Below are 22,535 nucleotides of genomic sequence, written 5' to 3' on the forward strand. Positions count from 1 at the left end.
TAGTAATAGGCAAGAAAAGAAAAGCGGCAACACTTCCCAAAACGCAGTGCAGCTCGCGGTAGTGCCACTACGCAAACCAAAACTGAGGGAACGGGGAGCCATCTACGTTAGCTTGCTGCACGTAACTAACCAGAGGAACAAGCAGCACTCTACGAAACCAGAGGGGAGTTAAGTACAGTACAGGTCAGCATTTGGCAAAGGGTTCTACTGTGTAGGGGACAACGTCTACTACTCGGCTAATTCAGGACGAAATGAATACGTAATAGAAAAAATAAGGAAGAATGCAATCGCAATGCGGTCATTTAGTTAATCTCCACATGCCCGGGAGTGTTACGCGGTAATTAATCCCTGGGCAAGATATTTCAGCAACGTACGTTCACTAGAATTACCCCGCTATTCCGGATAATAGAGTAGCGAATAAGCGTTTAATTATCTTCTGGATACTCTTTATCCTTTAACTAATACATCCGTAATCTCTTTGGGCACTGCCACTCGATTGGAAGCACTAATCCCATGATAATCGATAGTAGAAAACAAACGTTGATCCTTCGTAATTCTCTTGCTACGTACGTAAGCTCCCAGGTTAGAAATGCATGACCTTGTTAGGTACAGGCAAGATCTCCGAGCACAGGACACTATCAGGCAGGCTGCTCGTTCTAATTTTGGTTAAATGAAAAGTTATTAAAACAAGTTAGTTTGTGTTAAGTAACGCAGATGAAAGGGCGGGCACACTACTCGAAAATTTCGTGGGACACGCATGCAGATGTCTGGGCGCCACTTACATTTTCCCGAGTATTCTGCTTCTTCCCGCGAAGTAAGAGGAATATTAAACTGATGTCTTTTACAGGTTGCGTTAGGCTACTCTTTCGAATATATCTAGTGCCGTTTGATCGCCGGCAGGAACACGACATACTTGCACGAAAACTGAAGATGGCTCCATTTCTGACTGCCGCGCGCAAACTAAATCGTTGGCAACATAGGCCTGACGTCATCAATTTTTATACTATTTTTTTTTTCGCACGTACGGGCATTGTCTGTGGAAGAAAAGTCTGATAAACTTGTCAAATTCAATTTGGTTCGCTGGAACACAAGATTCATTTCTCTTTTTATTTATTTTTCATTAATTAGCCGTTCAATGCAGCTTAGGCGAGACGCAGCCGCGGTCAGTGACGTCACAGTGACCAACTGTGAGGATATCGAGGTGACGTCGCTACCTGTACCGTTTTTCTCGCACCGCGTTCTGGCAGGTCGAAATTTGACTCACAAGAGCCTTTGCGTTTTAAATTTTAAAACGCCTTAAAAATAGATTTAAAAAAAAAAACTCAAAGACAGACCAAACCCCCATTATACCCGCCCGCATATATTCGAAAGTCTGGCAGCCGAATCGCAACTAAGTACTTCAAAAGCATGCCGGTTTGGTGTAGTCGATATTCCGTAATACAGGAGGGATTACAGCACAAATAATAAGTGACGCAAAAAGGAGCGCTCGTCCCTACAGCTGCTTGCTCTCGTCCCATTTCTCCGCACCGTAACCCTTCAGTATTGCAGCACCGTCCTTTAAAAGAAAGTGAAGGTAGTTCTCGCGTGCGCTACCGTCGTTACCGCTTCCAAAATCGCGAGTGTGTGCCCGCCCTCCACCGTTCGTCGAACACTTTCACAGCACTGTTTCGCAATCGTGAATGCACTGGTTATTTCTCAGAGTTATATTCCAGTCTTATCTTCTATAGAAGCTTACCGAATCGTGAGAACCGCACGCGCCTGGGGGCTGTGGTGAGGAAGGAACAGAAAGAAAGAGGAAAAAAAAGACAATGTCAAAGAAACAGCAATGTCGACGTCCCTGCAGGCGTCGAATAATGATACCCACTTCAACTTTTTGCTCCCAGAGGCATTCGTCGCGTACTTACTATTCAAAGCAAAGAAGAAAAAAAAGAAAAGATGACACGTGTTCTGACTTATAATGTAGCTTCATTTCAAGGAAGAACATTAAAGTACGCCACGAACCAAAGGTTGCAATAAAGCAAAAATGTCCCTTTTCATACCTAATCCAGACCTATATAGGAGGTCTTTCTGAAGACGTCTTGCTTTCGGCTTCCAGGAGAACGAAATAAGATGCAAGGTTGCAAAAATAATGAGGCTACGCCAGCGAAAGTAACAGGCGAATGGCGCAAGCGCAGAACCAAGGGCTGGCTGGGCATGAAAAAGCGCACGCGTATCGGAATCACATCTGTCGCTGAATTGCTGTTCGTGACAGGGGAATATTTCACGTAACGATGATCCCCAACGAGTCCTCTCGATTGTAGAAGCAACTCAGACCGTTTTATTATTATCATTTTTAGAAAACATGTACCTCTTTGCCTCGGTAATATTCATACTCTGCCTGGGGCCACATTTAAAAAAAATATCAAGATTAACACTACGCATTAAAGTTCTGCGCTTCATTCCTTTCTACGTGTTAGTGAATGAATGCGGATACCCAAGGCAACCGGCAACCTCGTCTTTATTTCGTTACGGTTTAAATGTTTGCACACTAAAGCATGAGATAAAGGCTTTCTTAGTTTCGTGTACTTAAGAACACTTCTCGTTCGGAAGGACGCAGAAACATGGTTACGCATCGTGCTTCAAGGACACATCATCGATACACTAGTTTCCCCACGTATTTGATCAACGACAAGTAACTCACCGTTTGCAGAAAGATTCAAATACACTTTATCCGTATTTGCCTTTCGTCCCGTGTGCTTGCTCATCGCTCATATTTACAGAGACCCAGCGTTTTAAGATCCTATGCCGCTCGGTGCGAGTTAGGATCTTATCGCAGCGATATTTCGTCTCGTTACTCACTGCATTAATAACCTCACGGCATGCGTATTTCGAATGCATTGTGGGTATTGCGTGGCGAAAGCACTGGCACGTAGGACGATGCCGCGCTCAAAATACGCCAGAAACACGTTTTTTTTTTGTTGTGGTTGCTGCTCTATATAGCACGAAAGCCGACGGCTATAGCGTTCTTCACGAGTCGGTGCATTCGAGGCACTAAGCCATAGGCGTTGGCCCGGAAGGGGGACGCTTATTTGCCCCTAATCATCTTAGGGGGCCCCAAAGTCTGCCCTATAGTTTTAATGAGTCGTACCTGTCGCTTGATTGTTTAAAGAGCAGGGTTATGACCACGCAGGTTTTTGACGAACAATGGCGGCCGAAGGTCCCTGATGTTGCATTCCGAGAACTGTTTACTTCTCATCTTTACTCCCGGAAAGCCAGGAACCAAAGGCATGCCATTGTGAGGAGTATTTTGGAATCGCGGGGGGGGGGGGGGAAGAAGGAAAAGCTGCGATGACACTTTGACCCCCCCCCCCCGAATGGCAAACCCTGCGCACGCCTATGCACTATGCTATTACGCCACCACACAATCACAGCTTCCACAGCGTCCGCAGCAGCACAGGTCCGTGCCGTCATCGGAAATCTCAGGTTCAACTACACGTGCACTGAGCAGTCCAACAAGCATTCAGTCGCAGCTACAGCTATATGTGCGCGCACAGCGTTTAGTTCTAAAACTACACCTAGTCTCCGAAGGAGTTCGGAGACGCCGACCATCGCACCTATCTGGTTCTGTCCTGGGGCGATGGAGGGCTTGCGGTCCGTGTTTGCGTGGAAGAGCAAGCCGCGGTCTTCGTCTTCGGCGTTCTCCTCTTCCTCGTCTGCCACGGCTTCCTCTTCGATGCGCTCCTCTGTGAGAGTATCCAGCATCCCTTCGTCGAAGGACCTGCCAGAGAAAAGCGACTCACTCTTGGGGTTCAAGATAACACGCTGTATACGCTGTAATCCAACTACCTGCCCGCGAAAACTAACGACAAGACAAAAGGGAACGACGAGGGCTATTCAGTCGTCTTGGTCGTTTGCCTCTTGTACTGTTCTTTGTTTTCGCGCTACGAAGTCATATCACGCAATACCAACTGGCCCGATATCTAAGAATGTTACGCTGTATGCACATAGACAAACATAGGAGAACATCGCTTATACACTTAAAAAGAAAGGGAGATTGCCTACTACTCTTTTTGGTGAGTGCTGACTTTCCACGTGTATAACTCCCTTTAAAGACGCACGTTAACTCCCTTTTGGAGATATTATACTCTCTTAGGAGAGTCGTGGGAGGCGCGACTCCCCGAAGAGAGAGTTAACGTGTATCTTTAGAGACTATACACCGATAAGTGAGGACTCACCACAAGGAGTAACGGGTACTCTTTTATTTCTTGGAGTGTAGTGTTCGCGCGAAACTGACAGAAATTTGTTCAGTCGGCACCCCGTGTCTGTTGGACTCGCGCAGACACCACTGGATTGCATAGTGAGTCGCGCTGAGCGTGTCGAGTTGTGAACACGTGTCGAGCACGTGAGCATGGCTGAGCATGTCGAGCCAGGCTGAGCCAAGTCGCTTTGCTCGCGCAGGATTAAGCACAGCACGCCTGGTGAAGTGCATGTGTATGAAGCGACAAAATGCGTGCGTGGGCAGTGCACAGTCAGGTACTCGTAGCTGTCGGAGTTACTTGCAGCAAAGGTTGGTACACACACGTGAAATATGAAAACAACCACCAGACTTACAAAAAACAAGGCAACGAGAAAAAGATGCGACGTGTACTTGCAACAAAATTTGCTTCCTATACCCCCTTCTGTATCTGCATTTCGTCTAGGCGTCCATTCATAAATTTTCTGGCTGGTTCGTACACTATGCTTTCTCGGCCTAATTAGGAGCGGCGCCGAGATTTAGGCGCACGTATACAGTGTAGAGGAACATGAACATGCACAGGAACACTGTTCCGACGACCACCAAGTTCATGTAAACACGGTCGGGTCGGCCCTTTCAACTTCTGACTCGACCCACGCACGAGTGTGTTCATGCAAGAACTTTAGGCTATATGGCAAAGTCCTCGATAACCAGCATCCTTCGCACAGTGGCTTTATAAATACACTGTGCAAATGATAGAGACTACGTGACATCGAGACTATAGTCTTCAAGAACTCAAAGCATCCACGGCGGATATCGTTGGGTAGAGAGTGAGCTTAATCCGGCTTTTCTGGTAAACCTGCTAAGTTATTCGATGTCTGCTCACTAAGCGGCTTAACTCTATAGCATCGGTCATAGTCTCATTCACGTATGAAATGTTCGCCTTAACGCGACGACAGAAGGCGACAATGAGAACAGCTTTTCGAATTCTATTCCTCCTTGCCTCGAGTCTCTTCGATGTTTTCCCGGTTGAAAATGCTTTACTTTTAACCTATATACTATATGGATTGTAACAGGACGACACGGATGAAGTCTCTGATGTCGTAAGGGCACTTTGCGCGGCATCTAGTCGGCAAGCAGCAACAGACTGGCGCATCAGGTATAGTGTATGAATACAACACGTTTCCACGTGTCTCAAGGCTTCTTTACTGCTTATTTGGGCACTCAAATAAATGCTGCTTGTTTGCCCTGCGGTAACGCCTTAGTCCTTCAGTGGCAAGATAGAATCGTTGATGACGACAATGTTTTAATTTTCGGAGACTTTTCGTAGTTGATAAGAGCCATGACGGACGATGCATACATCGCTGTCAAATTCTTATCGACACCTTGATGCACGTCTTGTAGACAGAATTATATCGCACATTTCGGTTGTACGGTTTCTCTCGCCATATATTATATGGTTCGAGCTCAGTGTCACGGACCGTAAAATTTTCATTCACTGGTTTGAGCTACGTGACAAACGAGCAGGAATGTCCACCGCGCTTGCGGGAGCAGAGGAAGCAAGTAAAAAAAAAAAATCTGTGCGATTGCGCCGTGATACTTGAAGCGCGACTGTGTATTGCATCGAGCGTGGAGGGTGCCTGTGAAGCGATTTTTATAGGTAGCTTTCAAGGGTGCTTTTATAAAGACAAACGCGTGTCGTCCCGCTAGAGGCCGGGTACTCACCTTCCCATATCTGAGCAACTAGGGGAACAAAGAAGAAAAATTTACGTCATTAAACATTCGCACACTCGTTTACAAACGACATTTCTCCGAGATAAGAACTTAAGCGTTAGGGTTACAAATATCATGAATGTAAAGGATAAGAAAAAACAAAAGGCAGTTAAAATCGGGATAAACAAAGCAACATCACGTATGTCATACGTTTCATGCAAGAATACAAGATTAAACGTCAAGCAACAGCGGTGACAACTTACTGCTGTATGTTCAGGGGTATGTTTTCTTCCAGGGCTGCTGCAGGGCCGTACAAGTGGGCGTAGTGGTCCCTGAAATATCCACGTCCCAAATAAGCGACTGTTGGGCTGGCAAGCCACTTGTATTAAACGAAATTGGCTGCTTTTCAAATAGTGAAAATGAATGCACAATAGTGAACTGCGCGCGAAATGAATGCGCATGAACGCGCACCAAGTGAAAAGTGAATGCGCACAAAGAGTGAAGCGCGCACTAGAGAATCACTCAGCCGTGACCTCAGAAAGAGTCTTTGGTTCTAATAATGAAAAACCTTTGAACTGTAATGGAAGCGCCTCTTGACAGAACAAAGGACTTCGCTAGTGCCGAAGCTTCGAGAAGAGCACTTGTATTCGTAGAGCCGAAGTTTCGAGAAGAGCACTTGCCTTTATTAATCCTTTTTCGCATTGGCAGAGGCGAGACAAGTATTCTTGCCTTAAACGCGTGCGCCAGCGACATTCCCTGTTCAAAGATATCACTTCGCTTCGAGACTCCACCTTCCCCCGAGCGTCTCTTTTCTTACTTATAAGAAGGAAGGCTGGCTCGAAACTTACGCAAGGACCACCTTGGTGTAGACCCTCGTCAGGCTGTCCTGCGCCGACTTGTGCTGCAGTAATGGCTTGAGGTACTTCTCGTCGATCTGCTCCATCACTTGCTGCGTTTAGAAAGAAAGAAAAAAACAAACAAGTTCATATAGAATGACGTCGAAAAACTTCAGGAGCCCTCGACCTGCTGGGAAAACGGTTTCGTGTCTTCCTTTTTTGTGCCTTGTCTCCGTGCGCTGCTCCCCACGTATAAATATGAACTGTCACCAACTCGCCCAACTTTTCAACTTTACTGTCCCTTCTAACTGTTTCCCTTCCTCCATTCCTGAAACTGGACCTTCATCCGGGTGCTCAGCAGTGCAACACTTCAGTTGCTACGGGCAACAAACGACGGTCGTGCGTTCGTATCCAGGCAACAATGAGACGTGGCAGTGTGAAATTACAAGTCACTTGAATAAAAGATCAGATTGCCATATCAGAAACGGCTGATTGCAGACAAGCCCACGATCGAGGGAGCATGAATAACGGGAAAACAGCGCATGCAAATACACATGTGAGCGGCGCACCTTAGAGGGCCGCATTTCTGTACGCTCACCGGCGCCGAGTTTTTGCGTACGACGCCGCCACCGAGCTCAGTGAGTTATAAAAGCTTCGCTCAAAAGCGATGCACGCGTGCGAACGTGACAGCTATTTCATCTAAATACATAAACGCTATAAATGATTGCGTTCGCCCGGTGGTTAATGCAAACAAGCAGCACAATACAAGAAAACGAAAGTTATTGTAATAATGACGAACGTTTTATGAATCCTACAGCTCTCAAAGGATCCGAGACAACACGAGAACTACTTGCGAAATCTAGAATGCCGCATAAATTTCTGAAAGCAAGAAGAATGGCCATATAAGTTCGCTCGCGACTGTCAACGTGATTTAGCTATAGTTAGAAAGTTTTACTTTTAACGAGGCACAGGCCTCGTTAGAAGTAAAAAGATTTCCGTATGTCACGATCTTCAGACGCCGCTGAGACTTTCTGAATAGGAACGGCAACAGCTTGTGTTATGAAAAATCAACTAAATATGGCTCAATTAGGCGGCTCCGGTCTTCCCGCGAAGGAAAAGCAGCGGGCAACACTATGAATATTCAAGAAGGGCTTGAGGAAGAAACACGAATAAAAAAAACAACAAAAGAAAACATGGTAGTCTTAGGAAGCAGTACATATGTATAGCAACACCCCAGGCTAATGTTCATTATCCCGCGAAAGTCAGTGGTCCATGCGACGAGCGTGCATAATTTATCGGAAAGAGCCCCTGGCATATCATCCGTGCGCCGCTGCCTTGCGCTGATAGAGGCTTGTTAAAATTCGTCCTAAGATCGATTGTTTCGGCGATCTTCATTGACGTAATCTCCACCTCTTTGCGTCCGCCGAAAGTAAACTTCGTGCTTCTGGACTTGCGAAATCGTCACAAATATGTTTATTGCGTGATTTACGTAATTATATTCGCCATGTATGCCTTCTTTTCTTTTCTTGTTATTTTCCCCTTCCCCCTCCCCCTTCGCTCTTACACTCAACTCCGCGAATCAACAGCTTGGTCTCCAAAATAACGTTGATCCTTTAACTAAACCGACATGTACCATAGGGAAGAGTTGCCGGCCTTATGTTTTAGTGGAATGTAGTTGTATTTGTAGTAATTTACGTTATTCCTTAGATGCGGCACCTCGATCTGGACACACTACTAAAACATAAAATAGGTATACGGACAACCTCACAATTAAAGAATGCAAACGAATTATTGCGGCTGACGTCGGTGTTGCATGTTTTATTAAAGAAAAATAATTCTGATTAAAAAAAAAAGAACAGTAAGAGTAGATTTTGTCCAGCTTCATTAAAACACCCATGTTTGCAGAATCGCCATCTGAAGCTCAAGTTAGGCCACAGCACATAGTTCTTGTTTGTTTTAGCGCTTCCGTGATATATACGGCATTTTTTTCTCTGTAGCATTTGGTTCTCGAAGGCTTCGCTTACCTTCCAGTAATTTCCACCTCGATGACCGGTGATTTCTTCGATGCCAAGCATGATGTTGTCCACCAGCTGCACGAGCACATACCAGTGAGTGAACATTTAATGTTCCATCATCATCATTTCCAGGCTATTTAAGTCTACTGCAGGACGAAGGCCTCTGCCAATGATGACCAGTTTTTACCCTATCCTGTGCGAGCTGTTTCTCGCTTTATCCCTGCGAGCTTCCTAATTTCGTCACTCCATCTACGTCACTGCCTTCCTCCACTGCGTTTCCCATCCCTTGAACCGGGGCAAGCCACCCAATGCGTAGGCCAGATGACCGGCGGTCAGTTAGAGCAACATTTGTGTTTAGCGTAACGAAAAGAGGCATCTACCAATGTCGACAGCCGAGGGAAGTGATTGCAAACAAGGAGGTGATTACATTTCTTGCGGCTTTGAGCAGCAGCGGAAGTGACGTAGACCCTATATCACGAAGAATAGGTAAGTAATGACAGCACGCAGAAAGGAAGTACTGGGTCACGAAAAGCATGAAGTCGATGAACTGTAATCCTCAGCGGAAACGCGAGACTGACTTTTGCTGCGTTGGGAGATTAGCTATATTAGTGCGTACTAGGGATGACAAAAATAAATTATTACTGGCGGACGTAGTCAGGTAATCGGTTTTCCGTTATTTTACGTCTATCATGCAAACGTGGTCGTTTGTCCTTAGAAGACAAGCAGTACCACTGGACTCCTCTTATAGGACTAAGGTCCTGGCGAGCTACTTGCCACCACCATTGTGCCGTCAATAAAGTTGTCTCTCTCTCTCTCTTATAGGACAAATTTTTTGTGCTATATGGCACCATGGTGCACTATTCCTTAACATGGAATGAACTTAGAACATGCAGGATTACTAAAACTCTCGAAAGAAAAAAAAAACAGAAGTAACTCCTCGTCTCTCTCACCCCCCACCCCTGTTTTTTCCCTCCATACAAGATAAAATAAAACGAAACACAAATAATGTCGCCAGACCTTTCTTAACTTTTATTGTATATATAGGTTCATGTTACTACGCTCACGCAAGAACACGACAACTGTCTAAATAAGTGCTCCTCATAATAATACCAAGAAAAAAAGGGAAAAGAAAGACGGGCGAAATCTGACTCGCCTTGCTGTTTATCTCTCTGATAAGCTTGTCGCCGTCAGTCTGCTGCAGCCGTATCTTGAGCAGGTTGACCAATGGCTTGACGGATGCGCCCTGTAAACGAGTGCATACAGAATATACGTCATGAAATATTCATGAACCACTTAGTGGCACGCCAGTAGAGCACGTACATAAAAGTGCGCGATCGACAGAGTGCTACCACTTTGTTCCGATATTGCTGCTACGCAGTTTACGTGACGTAAGCCAGCAGGGGCGTAGCCAAGGGGGGGGGGGGGTTGGGAAGGTTCAACCCCCCCTCCCGAAAATTTTCAGTTTTGCTTGCGTATATATACACGCACACATACAAACGCACGCACGAACATACATAAAGTATGGTTGAACCCCCCTGAAAAAAATTTCTGGCTACGCCCCTGTAAGTCAAGGACAGTAATGCGCTTGGCAATCTTATCAGTCTTGTCGTAATACTCTAAGATGTGTAATAGAAAGAAACAGCACAGCACTCTCCTTCCCCGCTGCCATACAATTTCCGTTGTAAGATTAGAACAGAGTGGAATACTGTCGTAACACTTCACATCTATTCATCTAGAGAGAAAGAGAGAAAATGCAAAAGACAGGCAGGAAGGTTAATCAGGTTGTAGCTGGTTTGTTACCCTACTCCAGAGGAGGAGCGAAAGGAAGAATGGAGAGGATAGCAAGTGATTAATTCCCCAGAGGTATATGAAGACGTAGTTACCTTGCTCTGGGCCAAGTGCTTTTTAAATTAAGTGATGAAGGTCTAAATAATTTACAGCAAAGTGCAGTGAGAGACTTCTAGAGATCGGATAGACAGGAAATACATAGATGACAAAAATGCACTGTTTAAAAAAAGTATTATGTATCGGTGCTTTTCGAGTATGAGTGACGGGCGTTATGGGCCGTAAAGAAATGCGGCAATAAGGTAATGGAATAAACAACTAAGCAGAACGCCATCGTTATAACTCATAAAAGGTCATATCAATGAAGTCTGTCTATCTACCCATCGACAGTACCTGCCGCGCACAAAGGAGTCCCGTTTCACAAAAGCCTCGAACGGTACGCTTTACTTGATCGACATACGCCAACAAAGTTTCAGTGCGAAGTCTAGCTAATTGTGAAACAGAATAGTTGAAGCAATGAAAAAAAGAAGTTGTCAGGAAGTCGGCAGCATCCTTTGCCAGATGCCAACAGCAAAAACGGAGATACAAGCGCGCCATGTTTGAAGGAAGAAGGAATTTGGGGGGGGGGGGGGGGGGCATTCCTCCTTCACGATTCTGTAGTAAGGTAACTGCGAAAAAAAAAGAAAAAAAGAAGAAAAGGAATCAGGCACTGGTATACCTAAACAGCGTTGTTAGGGCCTTGTACGAGGACTAACGTCAAGCAGAAGACGTACGGAGGTTCACGCGGCGCCTTCAGCGCGTGGTGTGTTCTCTCTAAACACGCATTATTCTCACCGACCCAGAGACGAAAGAGCCCTCCATGTTTTGACTCAATCTGCAATTCAAATGTTCCTACGACCACGACGACGACTCTCAAACTCGATGAAGAAGCACGCACAGCGAGACAGAAGTTGGCGTGCGAGACTGCAGTCTCTATCGCTTACTAGCGGAGTCAATTCCTTCCTTTGCAGCGGTGATGGAGATTATAGTTAGGCAGCGAAAATGGAAGACGATAACACGCTAGTATGAAAGGGAGAGAACACAGTACATCGTGAAGAAAACTAGGTCGTGAAAACACGGACAAAAAGGGAGAAACCCAGACGAAACAGAAACACTTGTGTCGTGTGGTTCTCTGGGGGGTTTGAACTTTGCCTTGTTGGTAAGACTTCAATGCAATCCGCGGTAATCTATCTGACGTATGTATTGGACTCCGTTCTTAGACTCTGCTAATACTTTATACGCCACATATCGTATATGTTCATAGTGGTTATGATTATTTTTTCTCTTTTCTTGTTCATTGATTCGTTCTAGTTTTTCTTGTTTCTGTGTGTTTCTTACTAGTACTATCATGTTGATGGGATAGCCGGCTCTAATGTAGCCTACCTTTCCATGTCTTTTTTTTTCATATAAAACAACAATAAAAAGAATCAGCGCGAAGAAACGGGACAACAACAACAACATCATCATCATCATCATCATCATCATCAACGACGACGACGACGACGACGACAACAACAACAACAACAACAACAACAACAACAACAACAACAACAACAACAACAACAACAACAACAACAACAACAACAACAACACACAGACTGGACCGGCGGTGACTTCAGCGCCAGCCCAATCTACCTTTCTTGTCCTTTTTCTCGCGCCGTTTCTCGCAATGAAGTTCTGCTGAAGTACGAAAGAAGTTCGAAATGAAGTGCTTCTGTGTTCGCACGCCTCACTTTGTTCCTCGATGAATCTTTACCGAATGTCAAAGCAGTAGTAAGGAAACCTGAGCTAGTTGGTATGAATGCACTGTAGAATAGCGCGAAAAATACAGGGTTATATATCGCCTGCATCGTCTGTCTATACTGTGTCCCTGTGTCTACAAAGAAATGAAAGGCCCAGAGGCAGAGAGGAATGCGCTAAAGAACAATGCGCTCTCAGGGAGTCCGTTAATTATTCGTTTCCGGAACGTTTATTCATTCATCAAAAAAGAAGGGTAGACACGTGACAGTTCGTGAAAAGCACTAACGTCCGGTGAACTTCTACAGGAATTACAGTTCTCGCAAAACTTTTCCGGAAGAAAATAATAATGGGAAACGGTGCTTGTTTCTAACGCTGCGTTTGGTAGTGCTTGCGTACAAAGAGCCTTTAAACCACGAGAGGGAACACCTCGCGCGGAAAAATGCGCTCGAAGGCGTGCAGGGTATGTTTTTTTCCTTAACGAGTAATCCGATAGCTAGATATACATATCTTTTTTTAACGTTGCTGTCAGTTGTTCACGCGAGATCTAGTCGTGAAAAACGACGACGGGGAGGAGAAGGAGGAATCAACTTTATTGAAAACCAGCAATTTGAAATGAAAAAAAAAAAAAATAAGACAGCTTCGAACTAGTGGTGCCAAGCCTGAAATAACATCGAAGCTGGGCGGCCATCTTTGTTTCTCTTCTCTCTATTTTTTCTGTCTTCTTTGTCGTTGTTTGTTTCTATTTGTTCCTTTCTCTCTATATATATAGTTCTTTCTATTTCTCGACCCTTCTATCTTTCTTTCTTTTTCTTCCCTTTCTCTCTATTTCTCACTTCCTGTTTTTTTTATCTCTTTCCGTTTCTGTCTATATATTTCTCTCTTTTTCCTTGATTCTCTCTCTGTTTTTCTTCCTTTTATTTCTCTCTATTTATCTCTTTGTCTTTCTTTCTATGCTATACTTTAGAATCTACCCTCCTCCTTTCCCTCCTCCTCACATATCTCCTCCTCACCCACACTTCTCTTTCCCACAACCCTTGGTATACTACACTATACAAGGATATGTTATGCCCTGCCAGCGTGCCTGGATAGCCGAGTGGTTACGGCGCTCGCCTTCGAATCATGGGTACACGAGTCCGAATCCCGTCTCGTCGAGAAATTTTTCTCGCGACGAATTTCTCTCTTTCTCTTTTTTCTATCTCTATCTTTCTCTCTTTATTTATTTCCCTATCTCTTTCTCACCCAGCAGAGTTATTCCATCCCACGCCGGACAAATCGGCGCACGTGTGCTGGCGGCGAAGCAGAAGAGGACGAAGATAGCACGAGTCTGATCACGATGATGATAGTTTTCTGTTGACGGATTACGACCAATGGTTGGCATAAACAGCTCAGCCGTTAAAGAAGGAAGCGACCAAATCGATCTCGCGCAAGTATTCTCGCGAACAACTCAGGCATTACGCGTCGTCTTGGTGGCTCTTTCTACATCCTTAGTTTCTTGAGTAATTTAGAAAGTGCAATAGCAACGAAACGATAGAGCATCTACTGTGTTTCTGTGGACGTTTTGTGAACGAACGAAACGTTCTGCGCGATGCGCTGAACAGGTTAGACGACAGACCGTTTTCCGAAGAGAAGATCCTCGGATCGTGGCCCTAGGCATCGCAGGCCAGCAAAGCGACGCGAGCATTACTGCTGTTTTTAAAATCGACCGGCTTAAACGACCGCTTGTAGGAATTCAGTGGACAGGTGCATATGTACCCTGACAGCGCCTTCTTCCCTCTTCTTTCTTTCTTTTAATCCCTTCATCCCTTCCCCCCAGCGTAGGGTAGCAAACCGGACGCGCGTCTAGTTAACCTCCCTGCCTTTCCTTCATTTCCTTCCTCCTCCTAGAAAGTACAGAAAAGATGGTATGATTGACAAGTACTATGCGATAATTAAGATGACAGCTCCGTCCCGGCATGAATCAAGATGGTAAATTTCATGCTGATAACCTTCGCGAAACTCGCGTTCTCAACTCAAACCCTCAGTCAGTAATGACAATTACAAGTTGGCTTCCCCTTCGACACATCGTAACTGCAGAAAAGTAAGCTTTAAATGATGAAGTCAAAATACGATTGGGATGGTTTGTCCCTCTTCCTGTCGCAATTCACTTGACGCCTTAATGTGCTCCCGTTCTCAACAAGAATGTGTACGCTCGCATCGTCGTTAAGCGAAATGCAGATCATCATAAAGCCACAAACACAAACCGTTGGAACGTGGCGTAAAGATGGCTTCTCCGCTGGCACCTCATAAAATGGCGAAACACGCTTTACAGGGTGAAGCCGCGCTACCGTTTCTGACGTATATGGATTTGCTTTCGTACTACGTGTCAAATGATCCCTTCCACCGAGCTTTCTTCAACATGGGCATTTCTGCAGACCTCTACTCATTTGACTATGAGATCGCATACACGCACGCTCTGAGCCCTGACAATGGCTGGATGAGTCAATGCCAAGATACGTGCGAGTGCTCATTCGTACAACAAAAGAAGTGCTGACGAAGTCGCAGATGCGGTGCATTTTCAAATAACACAATTACAAACGGGCGCGCGGATATCACTTTTAACGCGTCAGCTCAGCTTTACTGCTTTCAACTAAGACAATGAGGTTATACTTCCATTCTCCGTGCAAAAGCATTTCTTTCTTTCTTTCTTTCTTTCTTTCTTTCTTTCTTTCTTTCTTTCTTTCTTTCTTTCTTTCTTTCTTTCCTTCTTTCTTCTTTCTTTCTTTCTTTTCTTCTTTCTTTCTTTCTTTCTTTCTTTTCTTTCTTCTCTTTCTTTCCTTTCTTGTCCTTTCTTTCCTTCTTTCTTCCTTCTTCCTTCCTTCCTTCTTTCTTCTTCCTTTCTTTCTTCTTTCTTTCTTTCTTTCTTTCTTTCTTTCTCTTTCTTTCTTTCTTTCTTTCTTTCTTTCTTTCTTTCTTTCTTTCTTTCGTTCGTTCGTTCGTTCGTTCTTTCTTTCTTTCTTTCTTTTATTCACACGCGTCTCGCTTTTCGTACGTGCTAGGCGCATTTTCTTGGAAACAATTATGAACAACGTAAAACGACAAAAAGAGAAGAAAGCTCACACACGTGCTAGTGAAGTCGTGAGGCGGTAAACATAATAAATATGAAAGTCGCATACGTTACTCACAAAGGAATGCGCGAAAATGAGAAAACGAAAGTTGGCGAAATATGAAGCATTTGATTCTGCTCATTCGTATTCAAGTGCCAGAATGCGTTATGCACAGCTCAGCTCATCTTCACGTTATTTAACAAAGCACCGAGCACTACGATCAATAATACCAATGATACAAAACGGTTCGCAGGTTGCTCGCAAAGTACGGAATAATTACAAAGGTTCTTTAAACTTCCTCTCAAAGTTTGCTTAAATGATTTACTAAACCGCAAACCTAATTCATCACTCTCCAGAGAAACGTAAAAAGAAAAAAAAGAGGTATCCGAGAAATAACGATTTCCAATTAAAGGAACACACACACATGCATAAAAGTCTTGAACGAAAAAAAAAAGTCAGCTCACTAGTTCAGGCGATTGAATGTGTTATTCTCGTCCGCCTTATTTCGAGGTTTAAACGTAGCTCAAAAAAGTGTGGCTCGCATACGTTTCCAGTTCGCTGAAATAATGAAGGCAAACATCCGTCTTCCGATATTCGAGCGCAAATCTATAATTAAGTCTTGTCGCCGCAAACTGTGATAAAAAAAGTGTGAGCTTGTTTCCTTTGTCGCGGTCGTTCCGTCACATCTCTTGATAGATACTTGAGGAGATTTGCCTTTTATCTCATCAAATATCAGCACCTCAGGAAAAAGCGATGGCACAATCGACAGCGAGCTAGTGGAAAGAAAAAAAAGAGTTAACAAGAAATGGTTGCGCCTCCTAATGCATATCCGACCGCTGCCCGCAGGCTTTCTCGGACGTCTCTGATTTCACGTAGAATAAGTAAAAACGAGCAATCTTCCACGGACGTTGTTCATGGCTCAACAGTATTGTGCGCCTGCGGCGCCCGGCACAAGAAACGCGGTGACAGCGTGTAATCAATGGACTGCGAAATAATCTAGCAGATCGAAGACTAGTTAGTATTGTCTTGCAAAGGCAAAACGGTTTCTCGCCTGTCAGTAAAACGACTCAAGTATAAAGGCCAGTGAAATGTACTATCGCGCAAAGACGATAAACTGTCACGTAATAACACATTTCATACGCCCGAAACGTTCGATAAAACATTGTTTTGAAATACACGAACGCACTGTTCCCGTGCCCGAGGCGGCTGCCAAATTGCTTAAGGTTTAAAAGAAAGGCCTCTTTGAGACAGCTCTCCCCAATGCTGTCGCCTATAGCTCGAAGCGCACGCTTTCGAAAGAAGAATCTTTGATCCATGGAAAGAGGTTGCGAATACAACGAGAATTTTTTTTCAAAAGCAGGTAAAATACAAAAGCGGAATAAAAGTGTAGGGCACTTTTCACAGATTAAAAGAAGAATTAATGTAACCTGACACTAACTATTACTCACACGAGTCTCGTACGGCGAAACAAAAACTAATAAATAAAAACATTAGCTTCTGTGCGACACCAGATTTCGAAACAAGGTCTATGGGACCATATGCAAATAAGAGTCGAGCAATAACTAATACCTAGCCATTAATTCTTAACTAGTTCGCCGGCGGCGGTGTCAGTAAAAGCGCTGGGACAGTGCTTGATCAATGGGCAGCGACAAAATTACGAAAACAAACTATTTTGAACGAACAAAGAAAGGGAGCTCCTTACATGTTACAAAGGCGGCTTAATACGATAAAAAAAGTTAGCCATATTAAAGCGGGCGCGCGTCTGCTCGTCTCTGTTTTTATCTGTTGATCTCTGATGTTGGACGTTGCAGTAGCTTTTTTTTGCTGCTCGTTCGCACATTTAATCACAGAATGCAATAACTAAACGTGCTTACAGTCGGTTTCAATCAAACCTGCTTGGTTTCAACATTAAAAAAAAATACAATCTCCGCCCGCGGCTGTCGGTGCCAATGCCAAAGGGAATTTGCATAATTGATATATCCAATTAAGTTATCTCATTTTCCCGACGTAAATATAAATATGTGTGCTTAAAATAGTTGATTTCGCCGTACAGATATATGCTTGTGTCACTGGTTTTGGGTCGGAAACTTGAACTTCCTGGCAAATTTTGTTCGGAGATTCTGAGATCAGCAAGTCAAACGAAGTTCTTGAGACACGAACGACGAACTTTTCTTTTCCAATACGCCTAGTACATAAATGAGCATAAATGTAAAGTAAACCACGCTTCTAGTAGAAATCAGCTAGTGCGGCCCTCTCACAGAAGCAAAGAGCAGGCTCTGTGGGCGGGGCTTATAATTATTATTAGGTTGTCACCGACCATAGGTATAAGTTCCTGAATTCTAAGGTAATCACTTGATAAATCTAGTGCTATATTTAAAAAAACCTCCATTGTCTCGCTACCGCTCAGCTACTTCTTCAAGGATATTTCGTCATAAGCTTTGAGAAACTGGGATTTGTTTTTATCACTTGAAATGGGTTTCTTTGTCGGTGCACACGATTTAACACAGTTTCTTCAATACGACTTACACCAGCACAGAATAAAGACTAACGCGAGCTCAACGTGGGACCATATAATGACCGTGTTTTCGAGGCTACTTGACGATAGACAGGGAGGCGTAATCATGTTATTATCTTCAAATAATTACGCAAAGACACGATATACTTCCTCTAGCCGAAGACGTTTTGTGACAGGCGCGCGAAAGTCACCGCGACGTGGGCTGCAAGGCAAATGTAAAGTTCGGCGCTGATAATGCGTGGCGCTTATAGTTCAATAGGCAAATATGTAGGTCGCAATAACTCCTGCAAGCTGAAACGTTTGATCATATTATCATTATTCTGATGATGACGATGTATAGCCTTTAGTGGCGCGAGGGAAACTTTTAGTTAGATATTTTCACAAGCTAACAGATAATTGAGCTCGACCAGAACCTCCTGACTTTAACACAGATGCTGGGCCCCTAGCCCTGCATGCCCATCGAAACAGCGAAAAGCACTGAACTTCTTGCTCACATACATCGAATCTATTGATCTCCTCAGGAAACTTCAGTCAAGAAAGTGTGTGCTGTGCCCATAAGAGTTCCTTTCTTCTTTTTTATATACTTTTTTCATATTTTACATTGACTGTCGAGAGCGTCCATTCATCGCCTAGGACAGCTATTACAAGACCTGCATCTTATTCTTTTAGAGACGACAGTCTTTCTTGGGGAACTTAAACGCAGAAATTTGGGTTGTCTCTCTGTCTTTCTGTTTGTCTGTCACCCGATTCAGCCACCCGGCCAAAGTTGAACCACTTGCCGAACGCCCAGACATTTTCAACTGGTGGCTAGGTTAATACTTGCGTACACTGTCGATCAAAAAGCAAACATTACGCATATCTGAGGCGCAACATCACTAGGTAAGTATTAGGCGGTTTGTTCCTTTACTAGAAAATACATAGATACATAATTCTAATGACCCTAGTGTTTCTTAGGCTGCATTGAAAATGCTAGTGTTTCTTGGGCTGCGCTGCAAATGCGACGCTATGAGCCAGATGCGGCGATTCAACATAGAGGAGAAGGACTCATGTAGTACGGCCGGCAGAAGACTATTGTCTTTCGACGACATTTGCAGCGAAGCACGCAGATACGCGGCCAATTTTTTTTTTACATATCTTTCTGCCCACACTCTTCTAGAGCCTCTTTTCCCCTCCTCTCCTCTTCCTGTAAAATAACAAGTAGGCGTAGATATGCTGCTTTAAATGAAGTGCTCTCTCTCTCTCTCTCTCTCTATCATTTCGCAAATCTTGCGTCGTGGGCCCATTTGTTTGCCACTGTATATAGTACACGTGAATTTACCAAAGCGAGGTGTGCACGCTGCACATTCGACGTTGGCGTTAACAAGATTTCGCTGCGGTGGCTCACCTGTATGAAGACGGTGAAGAGGACGATGACCAGGGTGGTGGTGACGAACATCTCGTAGTTGTGGAACTTGCACGCGCTCAGCATAATCACCAGGGAGAAGGCCACGGCGCCACGCAGTCCACCGTACGCCTACGTCATCGCAAGGAGGACAGGAACAAAAGCAGAGAACAAGTGCTCAGCTAAAGAGCCCCGAGTCAGACGCAGCTTCGGCGAACGGCAACAAGGCATACGCATAATCTCAAGAAACCAAGAAGAAGAAGATGCTTTTAATGAGAAGAAGGAGGAGAGGTCGGCCTGGAAAGCGGGTTCTAGCCTGCTACTCCTCACGGGGGTAAGGGGAAAGGGGAAAGAAAGAGAAAGAGGGAGGTGTGATGATAGGCGACGATGGTATGGCAAATGAGTCACTGTACACACTGTTTTGCACGGGGACAGGGCACGCGCAAAAGTCTTTATGCCGCACATGCTCTAAAGACGAGCATCTAAACCTGTATCACTTAGAAATCTCAATAGGCACTTTAAACTTCGTTGGGCCTGGTCTGCATGCTCCCAAGCACCCAAAAGCTTCTCCTCCGAAAAAGGTCGGGAGTCCAGACGATCTACGACGCACTTAAGTGATTGTCTTTCGGTCGCGTACTGAGGACACACGCACAGGATGTGGTGAATAGTCTCAGACGTGTGACACACACTGCAGTTAGGGTTTCGCTCCTGCCCAATCTTGCAAAGGTATCTTCGTGTATACGCAACACCCAGCCGCAATCTATGTAGTAGTGTTTCTTGGTCTCTTCTTAACCGGAATGGAATCAGAAAAGCACGACCAGAGTCAAGTCTGTAAAGACGTTCTTGGCGATAATTAGGGTCATTCCATAAGCGTGTCATAGATGTTTTCATAGATTCAGACAGCAAGCCATTGATGTCATATCGGGAAAATTGAATTGATATGACTTCGCCGTTAGTGTGCGCCATTTTTGCTTCTGCGTCAGCTTGCTCGTTCCCAGCTATGCCACAGTGACTTGGAATCCATTGCAATGCAACGGTATGCCCGGATTGAGACGCCTCAGATAACATATTCATTATGTCACACACCAGAGGACTGTATGCGGTTCCTTGCTTCATGTAATTGCTGATAAGTTGAAGTGCCGGCTTGGAGTCACAAAATAATGTCCATTTCGCGGGACTCTGTTGTACAATGTAGCGGGCAGCTTGTCGGACGCCGGTCAGCTCAGCAGCAGTAGATGATGTCCGATGCGCTATCTTGAAGCGTTTCGTGATGCCCATGTGAGGAACCGTGAAAGCTGCTGCTGAGGACGTCTGCGTGACAGACCCATCAGCAAAAATATGCACCGTATATCCGTACATATGGGCAATGTACGATAAAGCAAAATGCTTAAGTCCAGCGGTTGGTATTTTTGACTTCTTTGTTATCCCCGGAATCGAGAGTCGCACGATTGGTTTAGGCATCGTCCAGAGAGGTACTCCGGGAGTCGCTTGTGGTGCATAATTCGAGGGCAGCAGATCTTGCTGCGACATCACAGCTTCCGAGTATGCAGCATTGGGTCGTGTGTTAATAATGTCTCTCAGTGGATGGTCTCGGTGCCTTGTCAATAACCTCAGATGTACTCGCAGTGGCTCGTGTTTAAGATAAACGCGAGCTGGACAAGCGCGTGCTTCTGTAATAGTACCCCATGTAGAAGTACATCGAGGTACTCCTAGGCAAATTCTGAGGGCGCGGGCCTGAGCACTCTCGAGTGTACGGACAGCAGATGTGCAAACACGAGAAACACAAGAAACCAATACATAAAGAAGCGAACGGATGCGCAGATAACATTCCTTTTAAAAGGATATTAACGTGAGTGAGTTTTACAATACTCTAATTTTATTTATAAGTTCGTGACGCTATTATTAAGCAAGGGAAGGGGAGTAGCCGGAGCCATGTATAGGCACCAACCTCTCCTTAAACACATTTATTAAAAAAAAAAGCGTAGGATGTGTCACTTACAGTTTTTAATTGACGTGCTGTCATTTTGAAGTGTCCAAAACGAACTAAAAAAGGTTAAAGAAAGCAACTCGCCGCCCGTGCGGACCGAATACACAACCTTCGCAGGCAAAGGCTGCGGGCGCATAGTAATTACTTCCCTTCAATTAAGTATTACGAACAACGCTCTCAAGGATTTCTTTGGCATCATTATCTGTTAGGTTCATATGGATGTGCCAAACAATAAACGGGCCCTTGGATCCATTCGCCGTATTTCATTCGTAAGATATGCGTAGGTCTCACTCCCTCGCAGGCCCATATCGAAAAAGTTCACCAAGTCCGGAAGAGAAGTCGAATACTGGGTTTCGAAGGAAGCCCGTATGGTCGAGAGGTGTCGTAATAAACTGCAGAAAGAACGACGCCGACCATAAAAGAACACGAAAAAAGACAATTCGGCTCTCGTGATGGTAGCCTTGTTTACAATGTAATCTAAGTAGTGCGATCCATCATCGCGCGTTGTATCGCACGTTCTCGATTACGTTGTGAACCAGGCTCCCACCAGGGGTGCCAAAACGTCTACTTTTCTAATCTAGTATGGTCCACGTCCCTTTATTTCTTATCAATCAGAGAAGAAGAGCAATCACAGAAAACGTAACGAGTTGAAGTCAAGCGCTTACAGTTTGAGAAATAGCCAAACGGGAATGAGGCATTAAAAAAAAGTATATTTCGAAGTTGTGCGTGCGAATACGAAACATTTACGATGTGTGAACATTGCTGTTGCGTGGAAAAAATATATTGTAGTACTGGAACTGGGAATGTCAGCGTCCATTCACGAGTAAATTTTGTACTGTTTTATGGTTATTGACAACTTAACGATGCACGCTATATTGTAAGAGAAGAGGAGTAGATCGAGCCACACTTAGGCACCAACCTCTCTTAAACATATTTAAGCATAAATAAAAAAAACACGATATGATTATAAGGCACGTCGTAGTGGAAGAGGTCGAGGATTAACGCTAACAACCTGACCTTATTCAACGCGCACCTAAGTCACAGTACGCAGGCGTTCTAGCATTTTATCCCCATCGGAATCGGACCAGTATCCTAGTGTTAAGCAGCGTAAAACCATAGCGACCATGGCAGACAGAAAGCGACATCAAGCCTTCTAAGAAGAGATATAGATTTCTCAACAATAGCAGAAATGCACACGTTTGCATGAAGTAATGAGACTCATTACTCA

General features: G+C 44.5%; 1 protein-coding gene across 7 annotated transcripts in view; it reads right to left on the minus strand.

Moving 5' to 3' along the window:
- Positions 1–22,535, minus strand: part of LOC119389763 (sodium/hydrogen exchanger 1) — a 295,572-nt gene that overhangs the window by 20,081 nt on the left and 252,956 nt on the right. For 3 of the 7 annotated variants that reach the window (XM_037657143.2, XM_037657146.2, XM_037657144.1), the window contains exons 18-25: positions 19,324–19,452; positions 9,931–10,020; positions 8,787–8,852; positions 6,775–6,875; positions 6,190–6,258; positions 5,939–5,956; positions 3,594–3,757; positions 1,736–1,765 (exon numbers count right to left, since the gene is read on the minus strand). In XM_037657143.2, the coding sequence (XP_037513071.1) occupies positions 1,736–1,765; positions 3,594–3,757; positions 5,939–5,956; positions 6,190–6,258; positions 6,775–6,875; positions 8,787–8,852; positions 9,931–10,020; positions 19,324–19,452 (667 nt within the window). The remainder of the gene's footprint in view (positions 1–1,735; positions 1,766–3,593; positions 3,758–5,938; positions 5,957–6,189; positions 6,259–6,774; positions 6,876–8,786; positions 8,853–9,930; positions 10,021–19,323; positions 19,453–22,535) is intronic. The other 4 variants (XM_037657145.2, XM_037657147.2, XM_037657148.2 and 1 more) reach the window with 3 other exon arrangements.

The sequence above is a fragment of the Rhipicephalus sanguineus genome, chromosome 4, assembly GCF_013339695.2.
Source record: "Rhipicephalus sanguineus isolate Rsan-2018 chromosome 4, BIME_Rsan_1.4, whole genome shotgun sequence".
Lineage (NCBI taxonomy): Eukaryota > Metazoa > Arthropoda > Arachnida > Ixodida > Ixodidae > Rhipicephalus > Rhipicephalus sanguineus.